Raw genomic sequence first — 25,614 nt, 5'->3', positions numbered from 1 at the left:
TCACGGGTGCGGGAATAAGGTTCATTCTCCCCGCAAGTGTGCCAAATGCTCATTATTCTGGTCCTGTAATGAGGTGAGATTTCCGCTTGCTTTCATGAAATGAAATCAACTTCCTTCAAGGAGTGCCAACAGATCGGATGGAAAAATAATAGCCACAAGGGTGATTGCAAGGTCTTGAAGGACAGTGACGTTCAAGCGATCTACCACCTTGATTGGGACACCTTCAAAGATTATTTTCGCTTCCCACTTGAAAAGTGCTAAGTGAAGAGCGGAAATAGAAAATTCAAAAGGAAGTTCAGACGAAATTAAGTTGCCTGAAATTGAGGCAGCGGAAAGATTTCATTGGGCGCATAAGATTACATATCTCGCTAGCAAGTATCAATTCAGAAGAGTATTCTTCTAGCTTCCTGAAGATCTTTGATCTTCTTAATCAGCTGACGCCTTTTACGCTTCAGTGCCCCTTCCTCACCGGCGATAGCCCCAAGCTGTTCTGTATAAAGACTTTTCACAAATGAAGGAGAAAACAGCTTCATTGGCGTTTCTGGTCCTGTCACGAGATGGTAGTCTACAGCCTGCATGCAAATATTATCCACAAATCGCTTTCGGGCTACCTTGTAGTAGGACTGTAAGATATCATGTATATCCTGCACAGCATGTGCTTCATTGCTCATATGATGCTGATGGTTTAAATCTTGCAATCGGACCACCTCTCCGTGTGAACAGTCGTCGAACGTCTTCTTTGCTATAGCGGACGAGAACCGGTTTTGTCGACTATATTCAGAGTCAGTAATATTCTGAATGAGTGGTTGTCTAGGCATAAGTACCATTTTTCGAGGTTGGAGTTGAGATAATGGTTGAGAGTTATAGGCGTGCCTGACCGTTCCACATTGAGAAGAAGTTCACTTTGTCGATTGCATTTTTGTATCGGCTCAACAGCCTGTCCATCAAAGCGGACATCAAGTTGTGCCTTACTCGATGATCTGGACAAACTATATCTAGAGCTTTCGATATGAATTTATGCGTCATGGTCACCACATCGCTAATATAACCGCGTGCAATTGGTGTCCAATGATCAGATTGCTGTTTCATAGTCGTGAAAAGCAAGGTAAAGCTGAATGTGCCAATTTCAAAGCCTCGCGAGTCACGGTATTGCTTCTCAATCCAAGGGCGTATTTGAGTCCTCGGCTTGAAGACGTCGTTTATCTCCATGTTCTAAACAAGATCTTCCAGCTCAGGCATGCTGCTGACCTTTCTAACCTCCAATCTTGCCACTTCGACCGTAGCAAGGAGGCTATCCACACTCTCCTCGTCATCGCGATCTTTCTCCGAACCAGAGCTATCCTCATTCTCAGATTCTCGCGCAAACCTGTATCTGTGCCCCCACAAAGCCATATCATTAGAAAAGGTATCATTGCGATTCACAATCCTCGTAGCAAACCGGAGCTCTGTATGCTTATCAAAGTAATCGCTAGAGCTGTATTTCTTCGTACTCAAAGCCTGTTGTGTGATGGCCTGAAAAGAGTTCATAATGCCTAATAGATACCCCAGTTGCTGCTCGGGAGTTTCGCGTTCCGCTCCTAAGCCTTCAAGCTCATTTTGACAGTCTTTGAGCTTTCTGCTAATCTCACCCCGTACCTACTTTCGTTAACAACATCCGTACACCGGCAGGAGCGGAACCTACATGTGGGAAGGCCTCACGCGCATTTGCGGTAACAGTTTCTTGTAAACGGGTCTTCAAGGCCTTGATTCCGAAACGATCTTTGCTCAAAACATTCCATGGCGCGGCGGGCGAGGCGAAATCTTTCTTCTGCGGCATCCCTGTCGGTGAGTCCTTCTTGGAGCTCCACCTGGCCGAGATTCCGCACTAAGATCCAACCTAATTTGAGTCTCATCTCTCGATCCTCCGTATTTGGAATATGAACAATCATATACTACGCGCTTGATCACCTCAAGTAACATAGTAGATCAAGATGGGATCATCTAAACCTCTTCCGTTTATGGAAGAACTGTTTAGTGATAAATGTTCAGACCTCGAAATACAGTGTGGTAGTCAGATTTTTAAAGTGCATCGGGCGATCGTTTGTTCGCAGTCTTCCTTCTTCAGCTCTGTGGTCAGCGGAGACATTGACTTAGAACAGGAAAGTCATGACAGAACCTCGGACAGAAAGCTCCCCAGTTTTTTCCGCACGGCATTGCTATATTTCACTTGCACGTAATCTTATCCATCAAAACTTTTGCTTATACAGTGGTGGAACCTATGATTCGTCGTTCATGATCCGTGATGGAAAGGTACATCCCTTGGTGTCGCTCGATATTGCCAAATATGAACTGGTTGTCGGATTGATCTGGGCTTTGAAAATTTCAATCAGAAGTGTTGGAAGAATTGAAGGTGAAATTGGGAGATGAGAGCAGAAAAAAATATTTGGATAAGTAGAAAGGCGTGTTGCAAGAACGATGGAGTCGATTGATTGGGAGATAATATTTCGTACTTATAAATATCCAAATTATGCATGATCTTTTGCATGGTCTGCAAAAAGAAATTGCAGAATATTATCAATAGGAAGACCACATCAATGAATTACTACAGTAAAAGTTTTCCAATCGTGACAATCGATACGCAGATTTGGTAGCCCCGAGTCAACGGCTTTAGGAAGACAACTCTTTATCTGACCGTGTCGCCATCTCCTCCTCGCTAGCCTTCTCGTCGCTGTGCGAGAGAGGACCTGTTGTTCGCATGAATGAGAGCAAACCACCGATAGATGACAGATACCAGGAACCCTGGCCGAGTTTCAGGAACGGGTGCTATGTAGCCATTAGTTCTATTGATCTACATATCTCGCAGAGCATTCTTACCTTGAGAAGTGTTCGAGGATCAACAGTACTCGGCATGGTGACGAAGTTCTTTGCTATAATCCATGACATGCTGGTCGTATCTGTGCTCCTGTCGAGACTAAGTAATTGACTGGCAATCTGGAAAACCGCTTGCACATCGCAAGAAATGTCTTTCGCCTTTCCTCTCAGGGTCATGCTCTTTCCTACATCTCCTATCGAGTTGTCAGCAGAGTGGTCTTAATTCTTCACGCTTCTCAATGATTTACCAATTTTGATTTCGCCCTCATCACTGAGATAGATTCCACCACAATGTAAGTTGCCATGACTGACATTGAGAGCCTCATGGATATAGATCAGTCCATGTAACAACTATGCAGCATTAGTCTTCGTTTTAGATATGAATAGTATTTGAAGTACTTTTTTGCAGATTGTCGCTACTGCGACTCGATCCAACATTGTGGATTTGTGGAGCTTCCCCAAGGATATTCCTGGCCTTTCATAATGGAGAAACAACTTATCTCCACAGACCGAAATATCTAGAAGATTCAGCAGATTCGGATGATTGGTTCGCAGCACAGGATTGGAGTTTTTGTCTACAGCGTCGAGGTCCATCTTTTGGAGAAAGGTCGGTCGGCACGGGACGTCTCCTACCTCCATTCCATAGAAGCCCTCTCCGTACTCTTCCGGGAAGAAGTTGGTAAGAATGGTATCAATTCGCGCATACGGAGGCTTTTTGGAGCTGTCGATCAGCGACTGGATTGACCTCCTTTCGTGAACAAGCTCATTGTTGTTATTGTTTTTGTTGTTGAAGTCCCGAGCAAGGTTGGATGGAAGAGTGGTCGCCTTGTACACAGAAATCGATGGCCCACAAAGTAAAGTCATTTTGACTAACTTGCGCACTATGGACTGGGAACTAAGAGAGTATGGATGTAGGGCGATAGGCGGCTTATATACTTGAGGTTAAGACCTTCAACAATAGTGGCTCCTGATTGAGAACAACAACAATACTCTCCTTGTCCTCTTCATGAGGCGAGATGAAACGATCACATATCCTCAAAGACATCAGTGAGAATTAGCAATCAAGAGAACACGAAAACGAACCGAGAATTACCGGTAAGTAAATTCGAGTGTATAGTTTCAGTTTATTTGACACCAACTTGAACCGTCACCAACTCGGTTTTGACACCAAGTCGGATCGACACCATCCCAATATGCTCCCAACTTAATTTGGCTGATTTCAAACGGCCAACGGGAGTTCACGCTGAACACCAAGTATGGATTGAACTCGACTAGTAAGGTCATCACAAGGCACTGTTGGACAAGCATTAGATGATGTTTAAAAGCTGTATGGAGCGTTTTACCTCTGCTTGATTGGCACGCTCTCCCTCTAGATCGGCATGTTCCCCTTCCGCCGTGAGATGATGAAGTAATTTTTCTACATTTGATGAAGCTATACTTATTTAGATGTCAAAGCATATCCGGAACCGGAGCCAGCGACCAAATGGATCACCCATGCAACTTTGTCACTTTCCGAGCCACAGCTGATAAAATCGCAGAAGATTACCCCAGATGCAAAGGCGTGAAGCTTTACAGTCGATCAACTCGCAACAGAAAAATACATGACTCAAACACATATAAGCAGGGTGTCCAAGACAGTAAGAAGATTGATATACATAGGAGAAGCATAGAGTAAAGGCCTTACCAGCGTTGACACAAACCTGAATTGACACCAACTCGTCTTGACGCCGACTTTAGTTAGGCCGTTACGCATTGAAGATGATAAGTAATGATAAAGTAGCATATTGAGAAATACTATTTTCATACTGATGGCGTACATGTAAAGATCAAACAATAAGATTAGATGCGGTAAATAGGTAAAGTCATTTTGAGCAAGGTATACTCAGGATGGACTGGGAAGTAATGAAGTGGGGATACACGGAGATAGACGGCTTATGTAGTTGAGGTCAAGACCTTCAACAACAGTGGCTCGTGGTTGAGAACGAGAACAATCCCATATCCTTAAAGACATTCATGAGAATTAACATGAAAACGAACCGAGCATTACCGATAAGTAAATTTCAGCGCTAGATTCAGCCTAATTGACACAAACTTGAACCATTACCACCTCGGTTTGGCAGCAACTCGGATCGACGTCAACATAGAGTAGGAAAGGGTTTGCCTGTGAGTAAACTGGGACCTTGGTTGGAATTTCTACTAGCACGAGTTGTATCTACAGACAGCGGGTGGGAAATGGATGTTGACATGAAATAGGAATGTTACTTACAGAGCACAAGACGGTGCATACGACACCAAACGGGATTTCTTACCGCTCAAGACGGTGCATACGGCGCCAAACGGGTTGAGAGCATTCATACTAACCGTAAGTTATCACCACCTTCACTCCTGACATGAACCCGATACAGACCAGCTTCCCCCAACACCAGTAGATCTAAAGGAGGGGAATAAGTTCTGACTAGAGTAGTCCAACTGGATCCGGTCTAGACAGAATCTGACAACGATGGAAGAGAAGAAAATGGGGAAGATAAATACATCCGTCGGTGATTTTGATTGGAATAGCGGAAGCTGAACATGTACTGGATTGGTCAGATCAAATATTCCCTCGCAAAGTGGCTGGTTGCATGATACGAACATATATGTGAGTCACGTAGGTTGTGTCACATTGTTACTTTGAAATAGACATTGTCTTTCTATCATAAGCTTTCGAAGTCAATTGCCGCATATGCATCGTGATAATTCTTCGGTATAGTTCATTTTCTAGCCTTAATTCCCTTGTTTTATATTGTATTCCTATAACTAGCTTTCATTGTTTAGCCCTGCAGGGTTGGTGCTGGCACCAAATTTCCTCATTCAGCCACGGAGCCACATAACACTACTAAGTGAAGACAAGATATACAATAGACAAATTAGGAATAATTTCGCATTAATCGCAATTATCTTCAGGATGTTTTGAAGACCCTTACAGTCATGACGGGTTCGCATTGGTACAACGTAATACCAGTACGTGCTGGTGCTAATATCAGCTGTCATTATTATAAGCTGGTAATTGTAGTGGTTTGAAATTATAACTAAAATATCAAATCAAGGCAGAAAGATACCAGTTGCGTATCGAATGTGATCCAGCGGCCAACCGAATCTGTAGTATATCAAATTGAAGTATCAAAGATTTGTCTCAAAATTTATACCGACGCCATTCTCAAATCGTTTCTACTAACATGGGATGCTACAATGTCAGTAGACGCATCAGAACCGTGGGTAAGTATAGATGTATGTGAACTATATGAAAGTTATTTGAACAAGTAATACTATTCAAGAAATATATTTCTGTCCTCCAAAGTTCCGTCCTCTGATGACTCATACTGTGAATCAGCCTCCCAAAAGTCACCGTCGACAGGCCGCTCCAGACTTTCAATTAGTTGTGTCATGTGGCTTGTAAATGTTGCCAGAGAACCATCGTGCTTTTTAAAGTCGTACATGTCCCATCTTTGCCAATTTAGAAGGTCTAACAATTTTCCGTACCACTGATGCACGTAGTGATCTTCAATTGCAATGAACACTTGTATTGGCCTTAATAATTTAGTAGCTAGAGGTGAGATTAGATACAGTTCCTCTTATGAAATTTAAATCGCGCATTCCAGGGCAGTAAGAAATGTCTGCAGTCCCATTTACGCATAATTATATATTAAAGGTTGTGTGCGCTATTTGAAAATGTTGGCAAACCGTCTTATCTTCAGGGCCATCCGATTGTATGGAGGATGCTAGGTGCTGAATGTTACCGTCCGCTAATCGCTGTCCGTCGTATTGTAGTCATCCTCATCCTGACTTAAATAACCCGGGAGGTCCTTCCAGGAGCCTAGCACATGCTCAATACGTTGCTCGATATTCCTGATGAGACTTTCTCTAGACCCCAATTTCTCCACCCCCCTCAAACGTTCGATCATATCTACGACTCCGGAGAGTCTCAGACATGTTTCTTTGAGGCCCAGGGTTGGTGAAAGTAGTGTGCTGAGGAGAAAAGGCCACTCTTTGTCACTCACTGACTCGATATTAGGCAGTGGTATATCCCCCCAGACGTCTGTGTCCTCATCATCATAGTCAATGAGAAAAATTTCGGGAACACCAACGGCATAAACAAGGCTTTGCCATCTCAGTGCTTCAGTAATTGTATCAGCAAATTTGTGGACATCCACTGGGCCCAGGTCCTCCTTTGTCTCTTCAGACGTTAGCCTCCGAATCGCACGAGTCCTCGATTCTTCTAGGCCTATCCTTTTTGATAGTTCTTCTTGCTGGACCCTCGTATATTCTCGAGCAATAAGCATCATACATTGGCGGCTTTGAAGGAGGTTGTAAACACGATCACTTTTGAATGTAGCGAGGAATGATAAAAAATTAAAGGGTGAACCGTTCGTGGAGTTTGGCCTCCCGAAAGAGTGCCAGCAAGCCTTTATCAAGGTGCTGAAATAAGGTGTACATTTTGGCCGGGATGGCTGCTGCCCCGGGTGGCCACTGTTGCATTTCTTGGAATCGGGTATAATCGGTTTGGCGCTTGAGGGTTGTTCCGGTCCTGGAGAAGGCATCGCAGCACTTGTTGTTACAGTATTGTGGAAAGGGTTTGTCTATAATTGTAGGGCTGTTAGTTAGAAAATGCAATAGTTGTGCTACATACGTATAGAGGTACCGGTATGCTTGCAGAGGACAATTGTATTTTTCCGCACAAATTTAATGCCATTGAAGTTGAGATAAATATACCTCACTCTAGATCGAGTGGAAGACGACCAAATTCGCGAACTAAGTACACAGGGACAGACCGAGTCATCTAGCGAAACCAAGAAAAAAAACCATTAGACGCCAAAAAGGACAACTGCAGACAATAAGTCGTGCTGACGCCAATTCGCACCAACAGCATACGTTTCCGTTTGCGCTCACGTTCGATGTTGGTGTTATTCCCATTTGATCTTGGTAACGATCCGTTTGGTGCTGTAAAAAATCCTGTCTGGTGCCGTATACACCGTCTTGTGCATCCCGTATGGTGTCGTATAAACTGTCTTGTGCTGTAAAAAATCCCGTCTGGTGCTGTATGCGCCGTCTTGTGCTGTAAGAAATCCCGTTCGGTGCCGTATGAACCGTCTTGTGCTTTTCAGGGTTCTTGAAGGATCTGGAAGAGAAGTAACACTTGATTGCGACTAGGCTAACGTGGAGGTACATCTAGTATGACCTGTCAGAGCAAGAAACCGCTTTACCAAGAAGGGAATCCCCTTAATGGGGCGATATTGGTAACGGTATATAAGACGGGTGCGAACGCTCTGTATTCGCTCAAAGTCATGTGATCTGAGCTCCAACATGGTCGGAGAGTCACGTGGCAAGATCACGTGATTCCGTGACGATCCGTCAACAATCTTCTGTTCACGACAACGATCACTCGTGTTAGTATGTGTAGTCGTTGGGCGTTGGTAGATGATGCCATTCTGTTACTGTTTTCAAAACTCTTAAGAGGTAGCTATTGACTATGATCAGGCTAATATCAAGGCAAATGCTGTACAGTAGCAAGTAACAATACACAAAGCCAAGAGGAACACAGCCCTAGATATTCCATCTTATCTCAGGGCTCGTACATCACATGAATGTATTACGTGATCTAGCACGTGGGAATCCGTGCAAAGGAAATCAGCGGAGACCATTTTCCGCTTTGAGAGTAGTGTATATACCTTAGCCCTGGAGCGTTTAGTCGCCATCATTCGATAATTTACGTGGGTATCATCGTTAACAAGGCTTTTTATCACGTCCTCATACTACCGTGAGTCCTTCGCTATTGGAGCGAGCACCAATACCACTCATCTCACCGATACGAAACCAACATATCCAGAACTGGAGCCGCCGACCAGTGGCGCTCATGGCTGCTATGAATAGATGAACAAAATGTGAGACATGAACTGCATGAATATTCCATTTCTAAGGGAGCTAAGAAATTGTTGGGTTGCATCTTTTGGGTGTGGCTGCAATATCTCACTCATGGTTAGGTGGAACTGGTTTTTTTTCTCTTCAGGGTGTGAGACTTGAGAAAATCGCATGATGCTGGCACTGATCATGTCCAGATATGAACATGGTACTATGACACAAGTCCTCGTCTTTTGAAACCCAATTTTGTATCCATTGTTATAAGCTGACTTTGTGCATCAATATACAAATGGAAATTGGGAACGAAATATGCTGATTGAATAGTTTCCTCTGGATGAATTGTTGTAGGAACTTCGTGATGCAAAAATCTCTAGCAAAGACCAAACACTGAGCCGTAAGTGATGACCATAGGATGCCTCCAATCATCTATAAAATCAATTTCAAGGACTCCAGTAAAGCAAAAGAATTAATTTCCAGCTACTGTAAATCTATCAAGAATAAGGCTTCTGAGACCTCTAAGAGTGCTAATAAGCTTATTTCAACGGTAAATAATAAAAACCAGCAGCATCAGCGACATCGCCAAAGCGGTGACGATAACACACAAATTCTTAAGACACCGATTCAAGGTCCCTTCGCCAGCGTAGAAGAGCAGCATGTCTCATTTCTTTTTCGTGTTCTGCTTTGATATCCGCTAACCTAACATAACGAAAGTATGCGGTCAGTGTCGCGGACACAACCATCACCACGACGGTTAGAATCACGGTCAGAAGCGCCATGATAGACCAGTCCCCGTCTTGCGCTGAGTAGATATTGACCAATGTGGTTAGAAACCCTGCTAGTGAATTGAGGATCGTAGGCCTAATGGACCGTTAGCCGGACACCTAAATCATAATGGGCTACCGACCTAAATAACTGAGAGAGCCAAAGGTAGTTGTACCTCCATCTCCATGCGAGCCATATCAACACAGCCGCACCGAAGACAAAACAGATGCAGGCGATAGCTAACAGTGGCGGGTTTTTCACCGTCTGAACGAATCTAGCTGACGCGTCGCTCAGCAAATTTGATCGTTGAAGCGAAGTAAACGTGCCGGGAATCACCAAGTAACCCGCTAGAAGAACCCACTGTGAGACCGCTGCTAGAATCTTGTGACCAAGTGGAATTCTTCCATCACATTCTTCTAGCATGATCATGTATCGGGTTCGAATCACGATTTGGGGTTCTGCTCTAGGCATGGAGGCATGCGAATGCAGGATTGGCGCCATGTTTCGAGAGTGGTCAGTTATGTTCTTCTACAAGACGCGTATCCAATATATACGGGAAACGTTCCATTTCTGATTTACGCATTGTCTAAAACCAAAAGGGAACGGTTACGAGACCGGAACGTATACGCACAATGGGCACCAGAAGCGATCGCCGTTAATCTTTCAAGACGCGGTTTGTTCTGGAACATTGGTACGTTGAACCCACATGGCTTCTGACATCAACTTATCGCTCCTATTCGAGCGGATAAAGCTAAACGCTGTTGAACCTGAACAGTCCGCTGCTCTTCCCTCTGGGCAAGATTTACGAAAAATTGCTCTTCAAATTGGCGCGTTGGAACAAATGAACCAAGAATAGTCCAATGCCAACCGCAGGTTGTTCTTGTCACTCGAGAACTAGCGCAGGCGCGTCTTCGTAACCTTATCTTGCTACTAATTTTAACGTTTCCCAGAGATGATCAGCGATCTGCCCGAAGTGGTGATCCCCGTCACTTCGAGACTTGAATCACATCATCCAACTTAGCATTCACTGGGATACTAGCAGCCACTGATGTCTTTGCTGGCTATCGGTTGTCTCCACGTTGGCGATGGCAGGTTTTCGTTCGATACTAGAGTCCCTTGCTCGTCTACCGGGTCGACGCCGTGTTATCTAATATCATGTTAGGGTTAGGCTTGCGATGTTCATTTCGATTTAAAAATATAGAGCAACATGAAATTAGAAAAAGAACGCCATAACTTTAATCCACTATTTAGTAATAATGACAATATGATTTGCACCAGTCTTAACTTGGATTGCCTGTTTCGTAGGGGTTCCTTCTCGACAGTGGTGGAGTTTTAGAAATACGACCAAAAGCTACGCTTCCACTCCCACGGCTGGAACTCCAGCTCCAGCAAGTCCACCGGTTGACGTTTTCGAGCCATTCTACGAAAAACGTCACGAACTCCCGCTTTTGCAGACACTGCATATTGTCAGCTATCAACTGCTTAAATGGAGACCCGGTCGTACCTGTTATCAGCATATCGCCCACCTGCGTCTGTAGTTCCTCTCGCAATTCGCCTCGCCAATCCACATCCCCACCCCATATTTTGATCAATTCGTGTTGACCAACGTCATGCGGATCTTGAGATGGTGGTAGAGCGGGATTGAATATGCGGACCCGAAAATGCTCATGCACTAGTTAGCAAATCGCCACACCACTTCGTCGGCCACTCACATATCCACTATCCTGGGAGACAAGCTCTTGCAGCCAATCATGTACATCATCATAATCCGCTATGAAAATTTAAGTGCCACACACCAAGCAACGTATAGTGCTCGAACTGACCTTCCAAGTCCATCTGCCATATCAGGACAATCTTCTGAGTCCGTACGACTCCGCGCCGATAGCCCTCTAAAAGCTGTTTGATGTAAGGGATCTGAGCCCCAATTCCAATCCCTGTTGCAACCATGAAGATATGACCGTAGTCTGATATGGGAGTGCCTAGTCCTCGATCGGGTCCGTATGGACCATCAATCCAGGCCCTGTGGCGAGTGCTTGGTAACATTTTCAGCTTGTTGGTGAATCCTGAGCGCGGTTTCACGAGCAACGTGAATGATTCCAACTTCCCCGACTCACTGTTATCCCACCACGTAATCACAAAAGGGTGCAGTTGAAAGATGGACATCAGTCCAGCACTGGGGATACTGAGATTGACCCTTTCTCCTGCTCGAATTTTCCATGGGCGAGCCGGAAACACGATGACCTCTAAATTGTTTCCCTGATGATTGATCAAACATTCTGCACGTCTGGCAAATGTCAGATTTCGGACCACTATTCGTAATATCTGAAACAAGAACGTAAGGGCATATGCGGCAGTGGCACCGGCAATGCACCAAGTCGACAGTGCTGACTTATTGTAAATGTGCTTCCAAGTTACAAATACTAGACCCAAAGCACAGGCACGATGTGATTGCGTAAAAAGCTCGTAGACACGTGCCTTGAAGACGGATGATAACATGAGCGAAGCAAATATGACCGATGCCTGTCGATTATCATTTTAGCAGAGCCTTGCCGAATGCGATCAAGAACATACAGATATTCCATACACGACAGTGCTGTCGTGAACATCCACTGGTGCCGACGCTACCTCATAAAACCCGTGGGCGAGGCCTTGAAGAAATGCCATGGTTCCCAATAATCGGTGAAGGCTACGAAATAAATCAAGAGACACCCCAAAGAAATGAGCACCAACCTCATGACTGCACACCATAAGAGGAACAACGTTTGCAAGACAAAGCTTAGCTGCCCGGGAACTGGCTTCGGCAAGAGTCGAAACGTAGATCACGTTACTTGCTACAGTGCCACCAAGGTAAATCGCCACTAGAGCGATCCGAGACCAGTCCTTGGGGAGAACACCCGAGAGACGGCTGCGTGGTCGTGGAAGGCTGAGACGGTGCACCAAATGCTTAAGCCTGGGGTATAGATAATCAAAAACGGTGTGGCATAGGCGAAATGTAAGGAGGAAGATGACAATGCACCCAACGGTCAATGAGTATGCTTGGCTAATATCAATGCTCTTCGGAGGTGTCATGCTTGAAAACTAGATACATGCAAACGAGTAGATAATTTCAGCGAAAAGCCCATGCGTCACTGCAACCTTTTAAATGAAATTTTGAACCAGAAGTTAGGTAGGTGGTTCAGGGACGACGATGTTCCAGATGTTGTTCTCCTCTGTCAGATCCTCCAAATCAGTGCCATCCGTGGAGTATCCCATATCTAAATCATCTGCGGAGTCATCCATATCAAGTTCGGAGTTGACGTATTGTCGGCGAGGTTGGGCAGTAGTCTGGCCGTAGGTCCTCTCGAGATCCTCTATGGTGAGCCTTTCAACAGTGGATGCGTTTGCCTATGATGATGTTAGTATCGCTGGAGACAACCATCAATTGGGATTATACCAGAAATTCTTCTGCAGGTAGATGATAGTTGCCTGCAGTGACCACGGTAGCCTCTGTGCCATTCACCATCAAGAGGTGAAATTCTACATTGCAGAAAGTGAAGAATTCCCAGAGTTTCTTCAACACAGTCCGTTTCCTTTTTTCATATTTGGTGCGGACTCTGCGATCGTGGATGTGAAGGACCATCGTGAGCGAGAAGGGATATGTTCGTTTGAAGGAAATAATGAATAAAAGATAAAGGGGTCAAGACAAAATATATCATACGCATTTAGCGCACACAAACCCTTTTCCGTCTGTGGTCTGCGGTGAGATTGGACTTTCGTCTCCGGCGCCTACCCTGAAAAGGCAACCTACTGGAATCACATGCAGGACATGGTTTTCGAACAGGGCATCCATGATCGGCTTTTCCAAACGGGGAATCTAGTTGCTGCCGTTTGACCAACTTAATAGGGGTAGATGGAAATGAATTGATCCTCCATTTACCATATCGACCTGATTTGATGTAGACCTGAATACATTGGGTGGGGTCGTGACAGCGTAACGAAACCGGCCAGCAGAACCGGTTGCAAGATGGACAGATGTCCCTTTCAACACGTATCGGTCCAAGACGGTGGATATCAGTTACAAACTCAAGTGGATCCGGAACTAACTGCTGCAGTGCCGCTAGAAGTGGACCAACTGGACCCTTACACCGAATGGTTCCATGACACCAGAACGGAACATGATTCAGTTGGGGGACCGAGTCAAGTTCGAAGAAGAAACGCGCCGTAATCAAATCCACAGTAGCCTCCTTTGCCATACGTGCGCTTTTCGGATAGCGTATGACCAGATTGCGATAATAGTCCATCATAGCAACTTTATCCAATGCGGACGAAGTTTCTTCTAAAGGCACATTCAAACGACGAAAATTCCCTGCGATTGATTCATCCAGTTGGCTCTTCATCTCGCGCCATTTGCTTTCCCCATCCAAAGACGTCATCCAGGCGTTGAACGCGCGACGGAGAAACCCGTCGACAATCGAATTTCGGAAGTGAGGCAAGCCATCATCGGCTGACAGTGGGGGGCTACCTGTACCTAAGGATAGCAATCTCGCTGGCTCACGGGAGCCTGGCCAGATGGTTCGACTTGCGCGGCGAGCAATTCCTCCAGCAAAATTGTCCGTTAAACCTCCATCTTGGAAAGTCCCTGTTGGGAGATCAATTGGGGGAAACATGCTAGGACAGGTTAGCCGAGTTTGCAATCTCTCACGTTAGAGACTTACAAAGGTGCCGCGGCAGTTGCTCGACCCCTATTTCCGGCTTCAGCATCATTTCACTACAACGTAAGTGGAAAAACCTACGCTTGCCACACTTTAGGTTCGTGTTGGATATTCTTAGGTCGAATAAGTTGGTAGCCTGAACCGTTAGCGAGTGGAGTGGTGGCAGCAAAAACAAACCTACCGCAGTCCTCAGATGTGCCATTGACGGCATTGAAATTGCCCATCATCACCGTCTTCGTTTTCGCCCCGATACTAGTTGCCACCACTCCAAACTTCGCCCCAGACTTAATGGATCCGGATGGATCGCGGCAGTGGCTATGAAGTAGGGATTGATTACCATAGAGTTGTTGCAAGATATCATCGAACACCAAACCGTCGTAGCAGCTATCATGTCTCCACCATGAATACCATTGGCGAGGGCGACCCAGAATAGATGAAGACAACCACGGAAAAGCAGGACGTCGGCGCTTCTCAAACAAACATTGAGCGAGGCGATTGAAGATCGCTGCGCACGCTTGAATCGGTAAATTCAAAGCCCGGAGGCCTAGATTTGTTAATCCACCGGAGCTAGTGCTCACGTCCAAGTCGAACACGTCCTGGAGGGGACATTCGTCCAGGTATTCCTGGATGAGAATCAGCCATTGAATAGGCATCACCCCCCGAACACCTCCTCCGTCAATGGCCAGTATACTGGGGTCCATGGTGGGAGGCAGGACGTCGATAGTCATTGAAATGGTATCACAACAAAGAAGACACTGGTCTAATGTAAATTGGTATTCTGTCTCCGCCGAGGTGCTTCCAAATTTTTGGGCGCAAAGATCACACAGCGCATGATTACATGGCGGAAAATGCTGTGCCGCCTGAACCAGACAATAAAGACATATGCGGTTGGAAGTTATTACCGAGTAATGACCATTTTTGGCAGTCATCAATTGTTTCCGTCGGTCAAGTGAAGTATAGGCAGCAAGATGAGAAAACTCAGTGACCATCTCAGACTCGATCACGTCGACTAGAAAAGAATTTGTAGCTTGAATCATAGGGCGATACAAAGTCTGGAACACTAGTCTTGGGTCCATCACTAGTTTCAAATAGTGAGTTTGTGCGTGACAGGAGAGCAAAGAAAAACTCACAGGGCATCTCCGGTGAATAGTGATCCATCATCAGAGCCGATGCGATGAAGCGAGCAGCATCCGAATCAGATAGCTCCGCCTCAATACACTTCTGATAAAAATCATTGACGCTATGTCCTATGTCTGCTGGTATGCTCTGTGTCCGAGAAGCACGCACAAAGTTGTAGGTATGATTTGGGCTCGTCGCCAAGCATGCCATCGCCGACCAGAGAAAGCCCTGCAGCTGCACCCCCGACAAATGTCCGATGACATGCTTGCGTAGTTTACGTATCTCTTGTGAGCGGGTCTCCAATAAAGTTCTGAGCCTGTCACGGGTGGAGTCTATAGAGAAAACGCTGACAGTGGAGAACGCCTCGGAACGTAGCGCGGAATCAGCTGTGGTGGACCACGCAGAGCAGGGACTGCCTGTTACGATGATCAGGTGGGGACGAGCCTCAAGCGGCAGACCATCAGCTGTGCAGAGCTTTGTGAGAGGAGCGAAATCGGCCCCGGTTGGGAGATCTTCGGCAAACATGCAAATGACATCGGCAAAAAGGAAAAGTACTCTAGAATACAACCCGTGAATGACATCCGCGGGAGCGCCTACATTGTAGTTAAGGTCGTAACGCCTGTCTCCCCTGGCGAGACTTGAGTCTGGTAGAACGGGAGCATTCCACGGATCACCATCGGCAAAAAGGATGGGTGAATCACTGGCTGCAGTTGCTTCGTCACCTCGCAATCGAATTGTACCTGAATCGGCTCGAGTAAACGTGTTAGCTGGGAACAGATCGCGCAAGTGCTTATTCTTCTGGGCAGAGCCCAAAAAGACCCATAATTGAGGATATTGCTTGGTTGGATTTGGCAACCCCTCCACTAAGTATTTCAGACAAGCGCTTTCGAGAATGGCGTATCCACGCGCACCAACAGTGGCAACGTCTAACCAGCGGCCGCTTCGAATGCGGCGCATGTTGTCTGTTACCTAGTTATCTAATAATATGATAGTCGACGTTGGGAACAATTCTTTTATATTGCTAATTCTAATTGAAACAGCGGTTTTTCATGTCTAGATTTTACTAATGTAATCAACCGTATTCAAATTCAAAGTGTTCGAACTGGTGTCAGAACACCTATACACAAGGAAATAATCAACGGTTCCGGAAACCAAGCTCTCACAATGCCCTACTTCGACGAATTCGGTGGTTGTTCTTTTGACGACTTGACGCAATTGTGTTTTCGTTCTCGCCCCGCATATACTTCATTGCATTGACGGCCTTGTCCAAAGTCTGTTTCATGTCGCTAGCCCAAACCTGCAGGTTTTCTACCTTTCCAGACAGCTGCGTATGCTGCAAATCTTGGGCCTTATCCTGAGCGTAGATCTCGGAGAATTTGGACTGTAAGTCCTCGATATTCTTGGACATTTCGCCAAGTTTGGCTTGTAGGCTTTTTAGCGTACGCCTAGAGGCCAATTCCTTGACTCTGTTATTCATTCGAACATTGCCTTTGCGATATTTGCTAGTAATGGTGAGCTGCTCGGTTCCCAGTTGAAAGATGCTCAGCTTACTATAAGCTTTCTTCGAGAGATCTGACACGTTCCTCTAGGAGTTTGTTTTCAGTCTCACTTTCATCGGATAGCTCTTCATCCTGGCTATCGTCGGGATTTGATTCTGCTGTCTGAGGCGGTGCTCTTCCAGACTTTGGCGCAACCCACGGCGCACCAGTTGTTGTTTGAGGTACTTGGTTTTGGAGATCTGGACTGGGTTCGTTGGTTATACCCGCCGGCATATAATTATTGTCAAAAGTATATGCATTAAGCCACTCATCCATTTCGTTTGCCATCTTGAAGGTCGTTTGAGTTAGATTGAGAAGTAAGAAGGTATTACGCTGCTTAGATATTATTATAATATGAGACCACGTACAAAGATCTACTGCCCACCGTGACCTGATTGGAACGCGGGACGCTTTATTAGGATCCGTGCGTTCGGTAACGTTACATCCAATTTATACCGTTCAATTCGGTCACGCTGACTCAAAATGGTTTTCAGTCACGGTCAATCCAGATCGATTCACCCACAGTTGATTCAGAACGGTTCGGCCACATCGACTAAGAACAGTTTAGTGATGATTGATCCAAATCATTTTAGTTGTAGAACGGTGCGGTCACAGTTGGTTCATAACGGCTCAGTCAAACGCCGACCCAGGATGATCCGATCACGATTGAATATCAATATTCAGGGCGACATTTGAGTTCCTCGTGCCTCATAAAGCTTTCGCTGAAGCCTCTGAGTAGATACGGTCAAATCGGGATAATTACCTACGATATAGTCACTATGGCCGTGAGTATACCTTCATATGGCAGACCCTGAAACTAACATCTTAGAAAGGACGCAGACGACGTGAACTCTTCAGAAGAGACCAATCATTCTCACGGAAATATTACTCGTCTGTTATCACGTGCAAGCAAGGCCGAAGGAGAGCTTGCTTTACTACGTCAACAATCAATAAACGAGCAAGCTGAGAGACAGAGACTAGAACACCTTCTCAATGGATTGCAGAGAAAATACCGCGCACTTCAGGAAGCAATGGCTGTGGCTGAGTCACAGTATGCAGCACAAACCCGTGCAATTGAATTACTTGGGCAACGATTGCGATTTCGGATGAGGCAGCTTAGAGGTGTTATGTGTGTGTTGACGGATGAGTCATGGGTTGAAGAGGAGTTCGAGAATGCGTCACATTAGGCTCGTCTTTGTATGTATCCCTAACAGTGACGCGAGCTGAAGAAAGTATGTTTTATATTTTCCCTCGGTGATGCTGTCGTGGGAATTTTCAAACAGTTTCACATATCTAGTTATATCCTATCTGATCTCAACGATTGTCATGTTCGTAGTTCAGTTTGATATTCGCAAGCATCTTAATGGCAGCTCTTTGCCTGGTATAATGCATGATTACTTGGAGTTGTAATATTCAAAAAGACAAAATTGCCTCGCCTACATCTCGTTGAATTAGCCTTTTTGACTGACCGGCTGGCTTACTAGCCGAAGTTACATATTGACCAAGGATTTTCAGGAAGTAAGCGAAGGAATGAGACGTGAACTTGATGGGTGGGTCAAGCTACAGCGGATCTTTTCGCTCATCTAAGGAACAGAAGGATACAATATCGGATGTAAAATCAGCTGGAAGAGATCTCTTTAGGGTACCAAGCTTCTGACAAATTGTTAAATTGCCTTCCTATTCAAGGCAATACACTCATCGGCGCTAGTGTTATACTATTCTTTGAACGAGATTAATTTCTTCGTGATGCAAATTTTATGATCTTTTTTGGAGGACCAAACAATACTAGTGCCATTATAAACCATGGAACGCCACATGCCTAGACTGTTACGATCCAATTAGTTAGGATACGCCCCATTCTTTCGTTACCCATAACGTTATAATCCCGAAAGCCAATCACCATTATCCCGAGCGCATTCAGGGTCCGTAGTCTTTTCACACACCGGCAGATTTTAAAAAAAAATTTTTTGTTGAAATATGATCCGGTACGGAGAATTCATGTCACTGAGTTACTTGGCGCTGGTGAGAGTGAGCACGGCAAGAGTATGTGTGAGTAGGCCTTACCACGAAAAAGCCAATATAGCCATCCCACCATAAAGAGCAGTATCACGCAGCTCGCTTGAGCCATAACGTAGAGGCTTCGCATATTGATTCCCGAATGCATTCTGACTGGGCAATGTGTTTTGACTCATGAATCGAAATGACTGTTCACTGGCAGTGAGACGAGAAACTGGGTGACTGGTTCGTTCAAGAAACGGAATGAAGCTGTCTCGGTAGAATATAAATGATTGATATGCGACACAGCTACAGTGCCTGAGACTTCGGAACGCGTGCACCTCGGTTTAAATCAAGTTCTAGATCCACAACATACTGTACCCTGTTTGAAGGACCCGTATCTAGAAAGCTGGGTCTTATATAATCAGCATAGCCTCAAATAGAGGAAGTCTTGGTGTTTTACAGATACACAAGAGGAAGCATTGGATTCATACCAGGTACATAAATGCTCCTTCATCCAGAAAATATGTCCACTGACCATTCCTGACACGATTGACCAGGCCCAAATGGCGCTTTCACGGGACGTTCATATCTATCGTTTGGAGTGCATTAGTCTAGGTAATGCTTCTACTCACAAGAGGATGTTTTTAAAAGTTATTTAAAAGGTATGGCTCCGGCAATGTATTTTTACATAAGGTGACTGAGACTGGTGAAACAGGCGATGAAGTACACTGTCAAGTATCATCATTGTATGCAGTCAGTGATTCAAGGCTGAGGTGCTAGATCCCATTGAGTAGGAACTCTCGTGATTTCTGAATCCCCAAGTCTGTCTTGATTAAGTAGGGTTGGCCCGTTTAGGAACGTGATTGACAGACTACCATATTTGATTTAGGATTTGAAGGCTTTCTCCTGTAAGCGCCCTCTTTAGTTCTCTGGGGAAGCAGACACTGTTTAAATGATTACTCTATGTGCTTTGGAAATTGTATACTGTCTTCTGTCAGAACTGAGATCCAAACGCCTATTCAGTATATCACCAAGTGTCCACATATAAGTTGTTAATATGCCAGATCTCCACTACCTATGATTATTGAGTTGACACGTGCTATTATTTATACTATTATTGACATCTGCAATTAAGCGGCGCAAGGACTAGTCGTATCTCGAAAAGATATCATTATCCATCCAACTTGGCCAATCAACGACATCAAAGTTGTCCCAAATGTATTCTTCTGGATAAATGGACATGGCCTCGACGTAGCTTTCGAAATCGGTGGGTGTACTGGGTGTACCCGGGCTACCATCCGGTGTATCAGGATCTTTGCACAACTCCAGGGAGGGAGGTTGAGGTGTATCCAAGTCATGCTCCTGGAGTATACTTGGTAGAGCCATTGGATTCTCGATGGAGCGATCTGGAATCACAGTAATGTGGAAATTGCCTTCCGCAAGAGCGGCATGAATGTCTGGAGGTAACAATTGCCGTAATTCAGTCATCGTTTTCTGCAGGCTTGTGGGATCCAGTGCCTTTAGGCGTTTAAGGCTTTCGACGAGGCAAAGAGCGAGCTCGGGCAAAGTCAGCGTTAGAATAAACACGTGATGGCCGTTTACTTACCTGTCCGGTCATTTGTTCCCTATCCGCGTCGAGATTCATCTTTGGAGGCTTAGTTGTTGCTTGAAAACAAAGAAGGGTACAATCTTACCATCGACAATGCGCGAAGTCTATTGGATGACATGATAAAGCCGAGTGGTAATCATTAGACTTCTCTGGCCGTTGATACTGTTTCCACTATATAAATAGACCCAAGAACGGGTGATTATTGAATCGGACTGTTCCGTTGACTCCGAATTGGATTCGGGTTCGCGAATCCGAACGGGAACATGCCTACCCCAAACGGGGACACTGAGTGATTTCGAAACGATACAGCATTGCCCCGCACATGCAAGACAGTCACCTCACAAAGCTTGTTTGAATGTGTGGTGTTCATATCAACCAATTCGAAAATCAGATTCAGCAATGTTATACCAACTTGAAATCCTACCTAATATCATGTCATAAGCTACTATCACGATAATGCGCGAGCTACTCGTCCCAGTCATACGACACACTGACTTATTAAATCCTCCATCACCAAGTTTTCTTTCAGCGGATTTAAGGAATGAGTAGCTATCATTTGAGCCTTGAATCTCTTGAGTAATCAACCAGTAATGCCTCGTCTCAGTCAGTGGGAGTACCGCCACCAATAGCCTTCTCTCACTCCTCATCTGAGCTGCTCCATACGTACGGTTGTCATCACGAGCACTATCATTGTTCGTTACTCATAAATATTCCTCACCCAGTCTCTTCGTCACTGTTTCTGTACAAACATCTTCGATTTGGATGCTTAAGTGGCGGGCAGGTTTGAGAATTACCGACCCAGTCATTTGCAAAAGAAATATAAATTAGTAACTCTTGTTCCTAACTTTCCCCTTTAATGTATACTCAGGCATTGTCTTCTATTGAACTTGTTATGGATCGTTTCAAATCCAGCCCGCTCTATCCTATAGATGAGGTGACCCCCGTCGATCACCAGATTCTACATGCTGGAGGCTCCACATCCACACTGGATCGGCTTCCTTCACGCCTTCAGCAATCCAAAAGCCAAAGATCCCTGAGCCTCAGGGACGAGCTGGAGGAGCTCGCGTACGAGAACAGCTACCTCAAAGCTGAGCTCGCATGGAATAAAGAGACTCGACAAGTACTTATGCAGCTACATGGCAGGACTTTCGAAGCAGTGTCAAACCTGAGAGAAGCCTTGACCGAAACCACCTCTCAGCTGCGAAAGTGTGAGGAGAGATACTTACAGCTCTGGGGAATTGCACCAGGAAGTCAAAATCCAGGGGGGATGATCTAGACGCGAACTCTGCTCTGATAGAACCTGTTTCTGATTGTGTTGTTGCCGATCATGTTTGCAGCTCTAAGTTGATTGATTGCCATCTTTAACTCAAGAGGCTACTGTGTGTATAAATTCAACCCATCAGAAACCTCGCAATCACGAGGTTAAATTGTAGTATTTTGGTATTTAGAATGTCTCCCGCCTTGAACTTCAGACCTTGTGGTGGACTACTACTTTTCGTCAATACTTGTTTGGATCACGAATCACACACAAAGAATGTCATCTCCAATACCGTCTCTAGTACCAGTACCGTCTCCAGCATTATCTCGGCGTCTATTTAAATCTTCCAGTACGTTGGCCAGGTCGTTCGTGATTTCGTTATCCAGACGATAATCGTAGTCTCTTTGATCAGGTACTCAAGAAGACCACAGCGAACGGAGGCGTACCATAATTTTCTGTTCCGACTAGGACCAGCTCATATATTTGTGAAGAAAGCCCCCCAGGCTGTGATTTTAATGCGGATTGATTTCAGGTAGCCACCATGCTTTTCAAGAAAGCCTCCTACGGTGCTCATCCCTGGCTAAGCAGTGTCTTGTGGATAACTTCTGCAGTGGCTGGTTTTATCTCAATTACACTGGCAGTTTCAGTACTCTTAGATCCTGAATTCGCAAAATCGGGTGTCTCCATCTTCCGCGTAAGTACTTCTTTCAGTTTTGAGTCAACCGTTGCTGATGATTGAAGTTCAATTTTACAAGCCTTTTCTCCACTCAGTTTCTCTACGAGCGACAGGTGGAACTACTCTCTATCCCAGAAGCTTCATCAGAAGATGTGCCGCCGATAATTGCCACTGCGGTCGAAGGTGCGGCGTCAGATATTCAAGCTGCACAGACCTCTGTCAGTGCTGCTTTACAGGCTGCTGCAACAGATGCTGCGACAGCCGTACAGTTAGGCCTGAGTACAGTGATACCAAATAATATGTCTATCGGATTAGGCAAAGTCTGTTTTGGATGGGAAAATAACTCAACCCCGGACTGTCACGGTCTACCTTTCAATATCTCGTCCGTTGTGCCCGGTACTGTGTCAGAAATTCTGAGTGTTCCCCTACAGCAGCTTCAAGAGATCGAGAACAAAGTTGTATCTGCGATACTAGAGACAGTCCGTGGCTCACTGATTGCGGCCATTGTTCTACCCCTATTGTTCTTCCTCTTGCTACTTTTCTGGGAGTTCCCGAACGACTTGTGGATGCGGGCTATCATGACCCCAATAGGATTTGCATGCTTAGTGGTCCCATTTTTGATCTCTACAGCAGTCATGATTGTAGTACAGTCTGATATTAGCAAAAAAATTGACGACAGTCCCTTGATATCCGTGCAGGATGGTGGTGCTAGCAAACTCATCTTGGTGGGATTTGTCTTTTCGATTCTGATGTTTGGAGCAACAGTGAGCATCACCTTTAGTTAGATTTTCTAGGCTCTGCTTATTCCAACATCGTCCCCAAGCATTGTCAATCTCTTTTTGTTCGGCTTTTAGCTAGGTTTACTGCTGTCACGGCGGAGTTCATGATGTCACGATGCATTGATGATAGATTATTGTCGAGGCTCAAGGTAGCTTACGTATACAAATACTGCTCAGTAATGCACATCATTATTCATCGAAATCATCAGCAAATGTTCTTTCCCCTCGTAGTCCTCACTAGCTGTAGTTATAATGAACGTGATAGCTCATTATGGCTTTGTGTCCCTCCCTATCTTACTTTGAGCTTCTGCTAATACGATTTTATGCCAGTACGAGCACGGAGCGTTGAAGAATGCAGAAACTGATCAGTTTTGATATTGCTTCATCCTTTACCTATCTGAAGCCAAATTACCTGCATCAATCGAATCCAGTCTAAATCACATCTAAACCTATGTGGTCAGCACCTATGCGTTTTCTGTACTAGTACACGGTACGCCAGTCTTCAAGATGCTCTGCACCTCTTGCGCATAGGTGCAATTATTGTTCGTGTTATTGGTGGAGAGACCAGCATCCCAGAGCATCACTCCACCCCATGCAGGGTCATTCTGATAAGTCCTTAGAACAGAAGCGAGGGATATTGGGTCCAAGTAGTATTGGGAACCCGTTGGATACCCATTCGCAGCCAGAGGGGATGCAGGCAGTCCGAGAAAGATTTTGGCACCAGCAGATGGTGTATCTTTGATCAGGTTAACCCATGAGTCATAACTCAGCTGACTCGGGTGGGGACAGGTTGGATTGTTGCAGAATTGCACCCAAAGATAGTCGAACGTGGAGTTTCCAATGATCGTCTGCATGCTGGGTTCAGGTATAGGACACTGAGGTGCCCCCGTGATGTAGTAAGTATTATCCGGGTCTGCGATAAAGTATGAACGCAACATGGAAATCATGAATGGGTAATACTGGCTTCCGATCGCGTTTTCGATATCAAAATCCCATCCATTGACGGATGTGTTCCCGAACGGTCTAGGCACGGTTCCCGTTCCGGTAGTATTCCCATACGCTTCCCAAAGGTTCTGGCCGATCAGCTGCGCCTCGGGTTGAGATTGTAGTGAATAGGAACCACCTCCTCCACCAACTGAGATTATAACCGGAATATTGTTGTTTTGGCAAGTCTGAATGTCTAGTGCAAGCTCCTCACAGCCTTGAGGCTCACTGAATGAAGAGATAGAGCATGGACCAAAGCTGCCTGATGCAATGGTCTGTCCATTGCCAAATACAGATAGGAAGGAAAGGACAACCATATCGATACCAGCTCGCGCGGTACAATACATAGAGAGTCTGGTATCATTTGCATTCTGACCCCAGTAGACAACATTTCGGCCTCTATCTCCTAGAGCTGTGGCAAACACCAGAGAAAAGGTCAGAATAAAGAATAGCCCCATGATTACAGACAATTCTTATTTCTGAAAAGTAGATTCCTGGAAATATATTTTTGATAATACATGAAGGTTTGCTAAAAGTAATCCCATATTCATCAAATAGGTATTGAGTCTAAGGCACAGCCACATTAAATACATAACACTGGTTCAAAGACTTTTGATCAGATGGTGCTGGTTTGAATTTTGTTCCCATCTGTATTGGAAGGATGCGTGGGAGCTGAATCCGATGATAGACCATTGACTGGCGATGCAATCTGAGCCAACGTCAATAGATAGTTCACCAACTAGTACTTTTCGCGATTAGAACGCTTCTTGCATTCCAATACTGAGCACAATACCTTCGTTTTGATGTCACTGAATATATTTCAGTTGACAATTATTTATGTTGTATGTGAGATGATAAACAGTACATCTTAGGATTATTTTACTATCTGTTCTGCTGCTGCAGGAATCGTAGGGCACTCAGCAGTCTACTAGATGGGATCTGACTGACTTGAAATGTGACCGCCTACCGACACGGAACGGATTACGTTGGATCAATGACGCGAAATAAGAACATCACTGACCCTGAATGATGGGGGCAACCCAGTGATTCGCAGCATCGGCGTTTACTCAAGAATAGAGTAACTTGAGAACACTGTTTGGTGCCTACCTTGGACCATGCCGAGGCAGCAACGGGAGAGTCAAATGTATAGATGCTAATCAGAATGTACCCTAAGGAGTTCCACATTAAGCCGGTATAAGTATAGGGTGACGCCCCATATCAATGCCATCCTTCAAGTATCGATCATGATGGCCATTCCCATAATCCTGGCTCTGCTTGGACAATCTTGCGCAACAAATTTCGGGCCTTGTCCCATTCTCGGACCTAATGCATGCAAGCTTCATCTCGAATCTTCCCGAACATCAACCACATTTGCAACGTCAACTTCGTCTGCTATCAATAGCTTGGACGCCTCGGACAATGAGATCATAAGCAAAATAATGGCTACAATGCTGG

General features: G+C 45.2%; 7 protein-coding genes across 7 annotated transcripts; 1 reads left to right on the top strand and 6 right to left on the bottom strand.

The window, feature by feature from the left end:
• Positions 1-1,212: 1,212 nt before the first annotated feature.
• On the bottom strand, positions 1,213-1,816 carry UA08_09433 (hypothetical protein; the record flags this gene model as incomplete). Its single annotated transcript, XM_020265358.1, has 2 exons — positions 1,213-1,635; positions 1,682-1,816. The coding sequence occupies 2 exons, from the start codon at positions 1,814-1,816 to the stop codon at positions 1,213-1,215; spliced, it is 558 nt and encodes a 185-aa protein (XP_020115394.1).
• Positions 1,817-2,646: 830 nt separating this feature from the next.
• Positions 2,647-3,714, bottom strand: UA08_09432 (hypothetical protein; the record flags this gene model as incomplete). The annotated part of the gene is made up of 4 exons (XM_020265397.1): positions 2,647-2,802; positions 2,854-3,044; positions 3,099-3,201; positions 3,361-3,714. 4 exons carry the CDS (start codon positions 3,712-3,714, stop codon positions 2,647-2,649), a joined length of 804 nt encoding a protein of 267 aa, XP_020115393.1.
• Positions 3,715-5,926: 2,212 nt separating this feature from the next.
• Positions 5,927-8,055, bottom strand: UA08_09431 (hypothetical protein; the record flags this gene model as incomplete). The annotated part of the gene is made up of 8 exons (XM_020265396.1): positions 5,927-5,986; positions 6,066-6,126; positions 6,211-6,433; positions 6,627-6,639; positions 6,888-7,209; positions 7,322-7,466; positions 7,517-7,535; positions 7,759-8,055. The coding sequence occupies 8 exons, from the start codon at positions 8,053-8,055 to the stop codon at positions 5,927-5,929; spliced, it is 1,140 nt and encodes a 379-aa protein (XP_020115396.1).
• Positions 8,056-10,839: 2,784 nt separating this feature from the next.
• Positions 10,840-17,143, bottom strand: UA08_09430 (hypothetical protein; the record flags this gene model as incomplete). The annotated part of the gene is made up of 13 exons (XM_020265395.1): positions 10,840-10,964; positions 11,012-11,171; positions 11,220-11,278; positions 11,331-12,027; positions 12,079-12,585; positions 12,691-12,891; positions 12,941-13,023; positions 13,295-14,154; positions 14,202-14,228; positions 14,280-15,276; positions 15,329-16,279; positions 16,491-16,819; positions 16,869-17,143. The coding sequence occupies 13 exons, from the start codon at positions 17,141-17,143 to the stop codon at positions 10,840-10,842; spliced, it is 5,271 nt and encodes a 1,756-aa protein (XP_020115395.1).
• A 2,856-nt stretch (positions 17,144-19,999) lies between these two features.
• UA08_09429 (hypothetical protein) lies at positions 20,000-20,498 on the bottom strand (the record flags this gene model as incomplete). The annotated part of the gene is made up of 2 exons (XM_020265394.1): positions 20,000-20,410; positions 20,460-20,498. The coding sequence occupies 2 exons, from the start codon at positions 20,496-20,498 to the stop codon at positions 20,000-20,002; spliced, it is 450 nt and encodes a 149-aa protein (XP_020115390.1).
• A 1,763-nt stretch (positions 20,499-22,261) lies between these two features.
• On the top strand, positions 22,262-23,181 carry UA08_09428 (hypothetical protein; the record flags this gene model as incomplete). The annotated part of the gene is made up of 2 exons (XM_020265393.1): positions 22,262-22,414; positions 22,462-23,181. 2 exons carry the CDS (start codon positions 22,262-22,264, stop codon positions 23,179-23,181), a joined length of 873 nt encoding a protein of 290 aa, XP_020115389.1.
• A 458-nt stretch (positions 23,182-23,639) lies between these two features.
• On the bottom strand, positions 23,640-24,617 carry UA08_09427 (Endochitinase 2; the record flags this gene model as incomplete). Its single annotated transcript, XM_020265392.1, has 1 exon — positions 23,640-24,617. One exon carries the CDS (start codon positions 24,615-24,617, stop codon positions 23,640-23,642), a length of 978 nt encoding a protein of 325 aa, XP_020115392.1.
• Positions 24,618-25,614: the final 997 nt, after the last annotated feature.

Source organism: Talaromyces atroroseus (genome assembly GCF_001907595.1).
Source record: "Talaromyces atroroseus strain IBT 11181 chromosome Unknown scaffold_22, whole genome shotgun sequence".
Classification (NCBI taxonomy): Eukaryota; Fungi; Ascomycota; class Eurotiomycetes; order Eurotiales; family Trichocomaceae; genus Talaromyces; species Talaromyces atroroseus.
The sequence above is the reverse complement of the archived record's forward strand: the minus strand, read 5'-3'. Positions and strand labels throughout refer to the sequence as shown.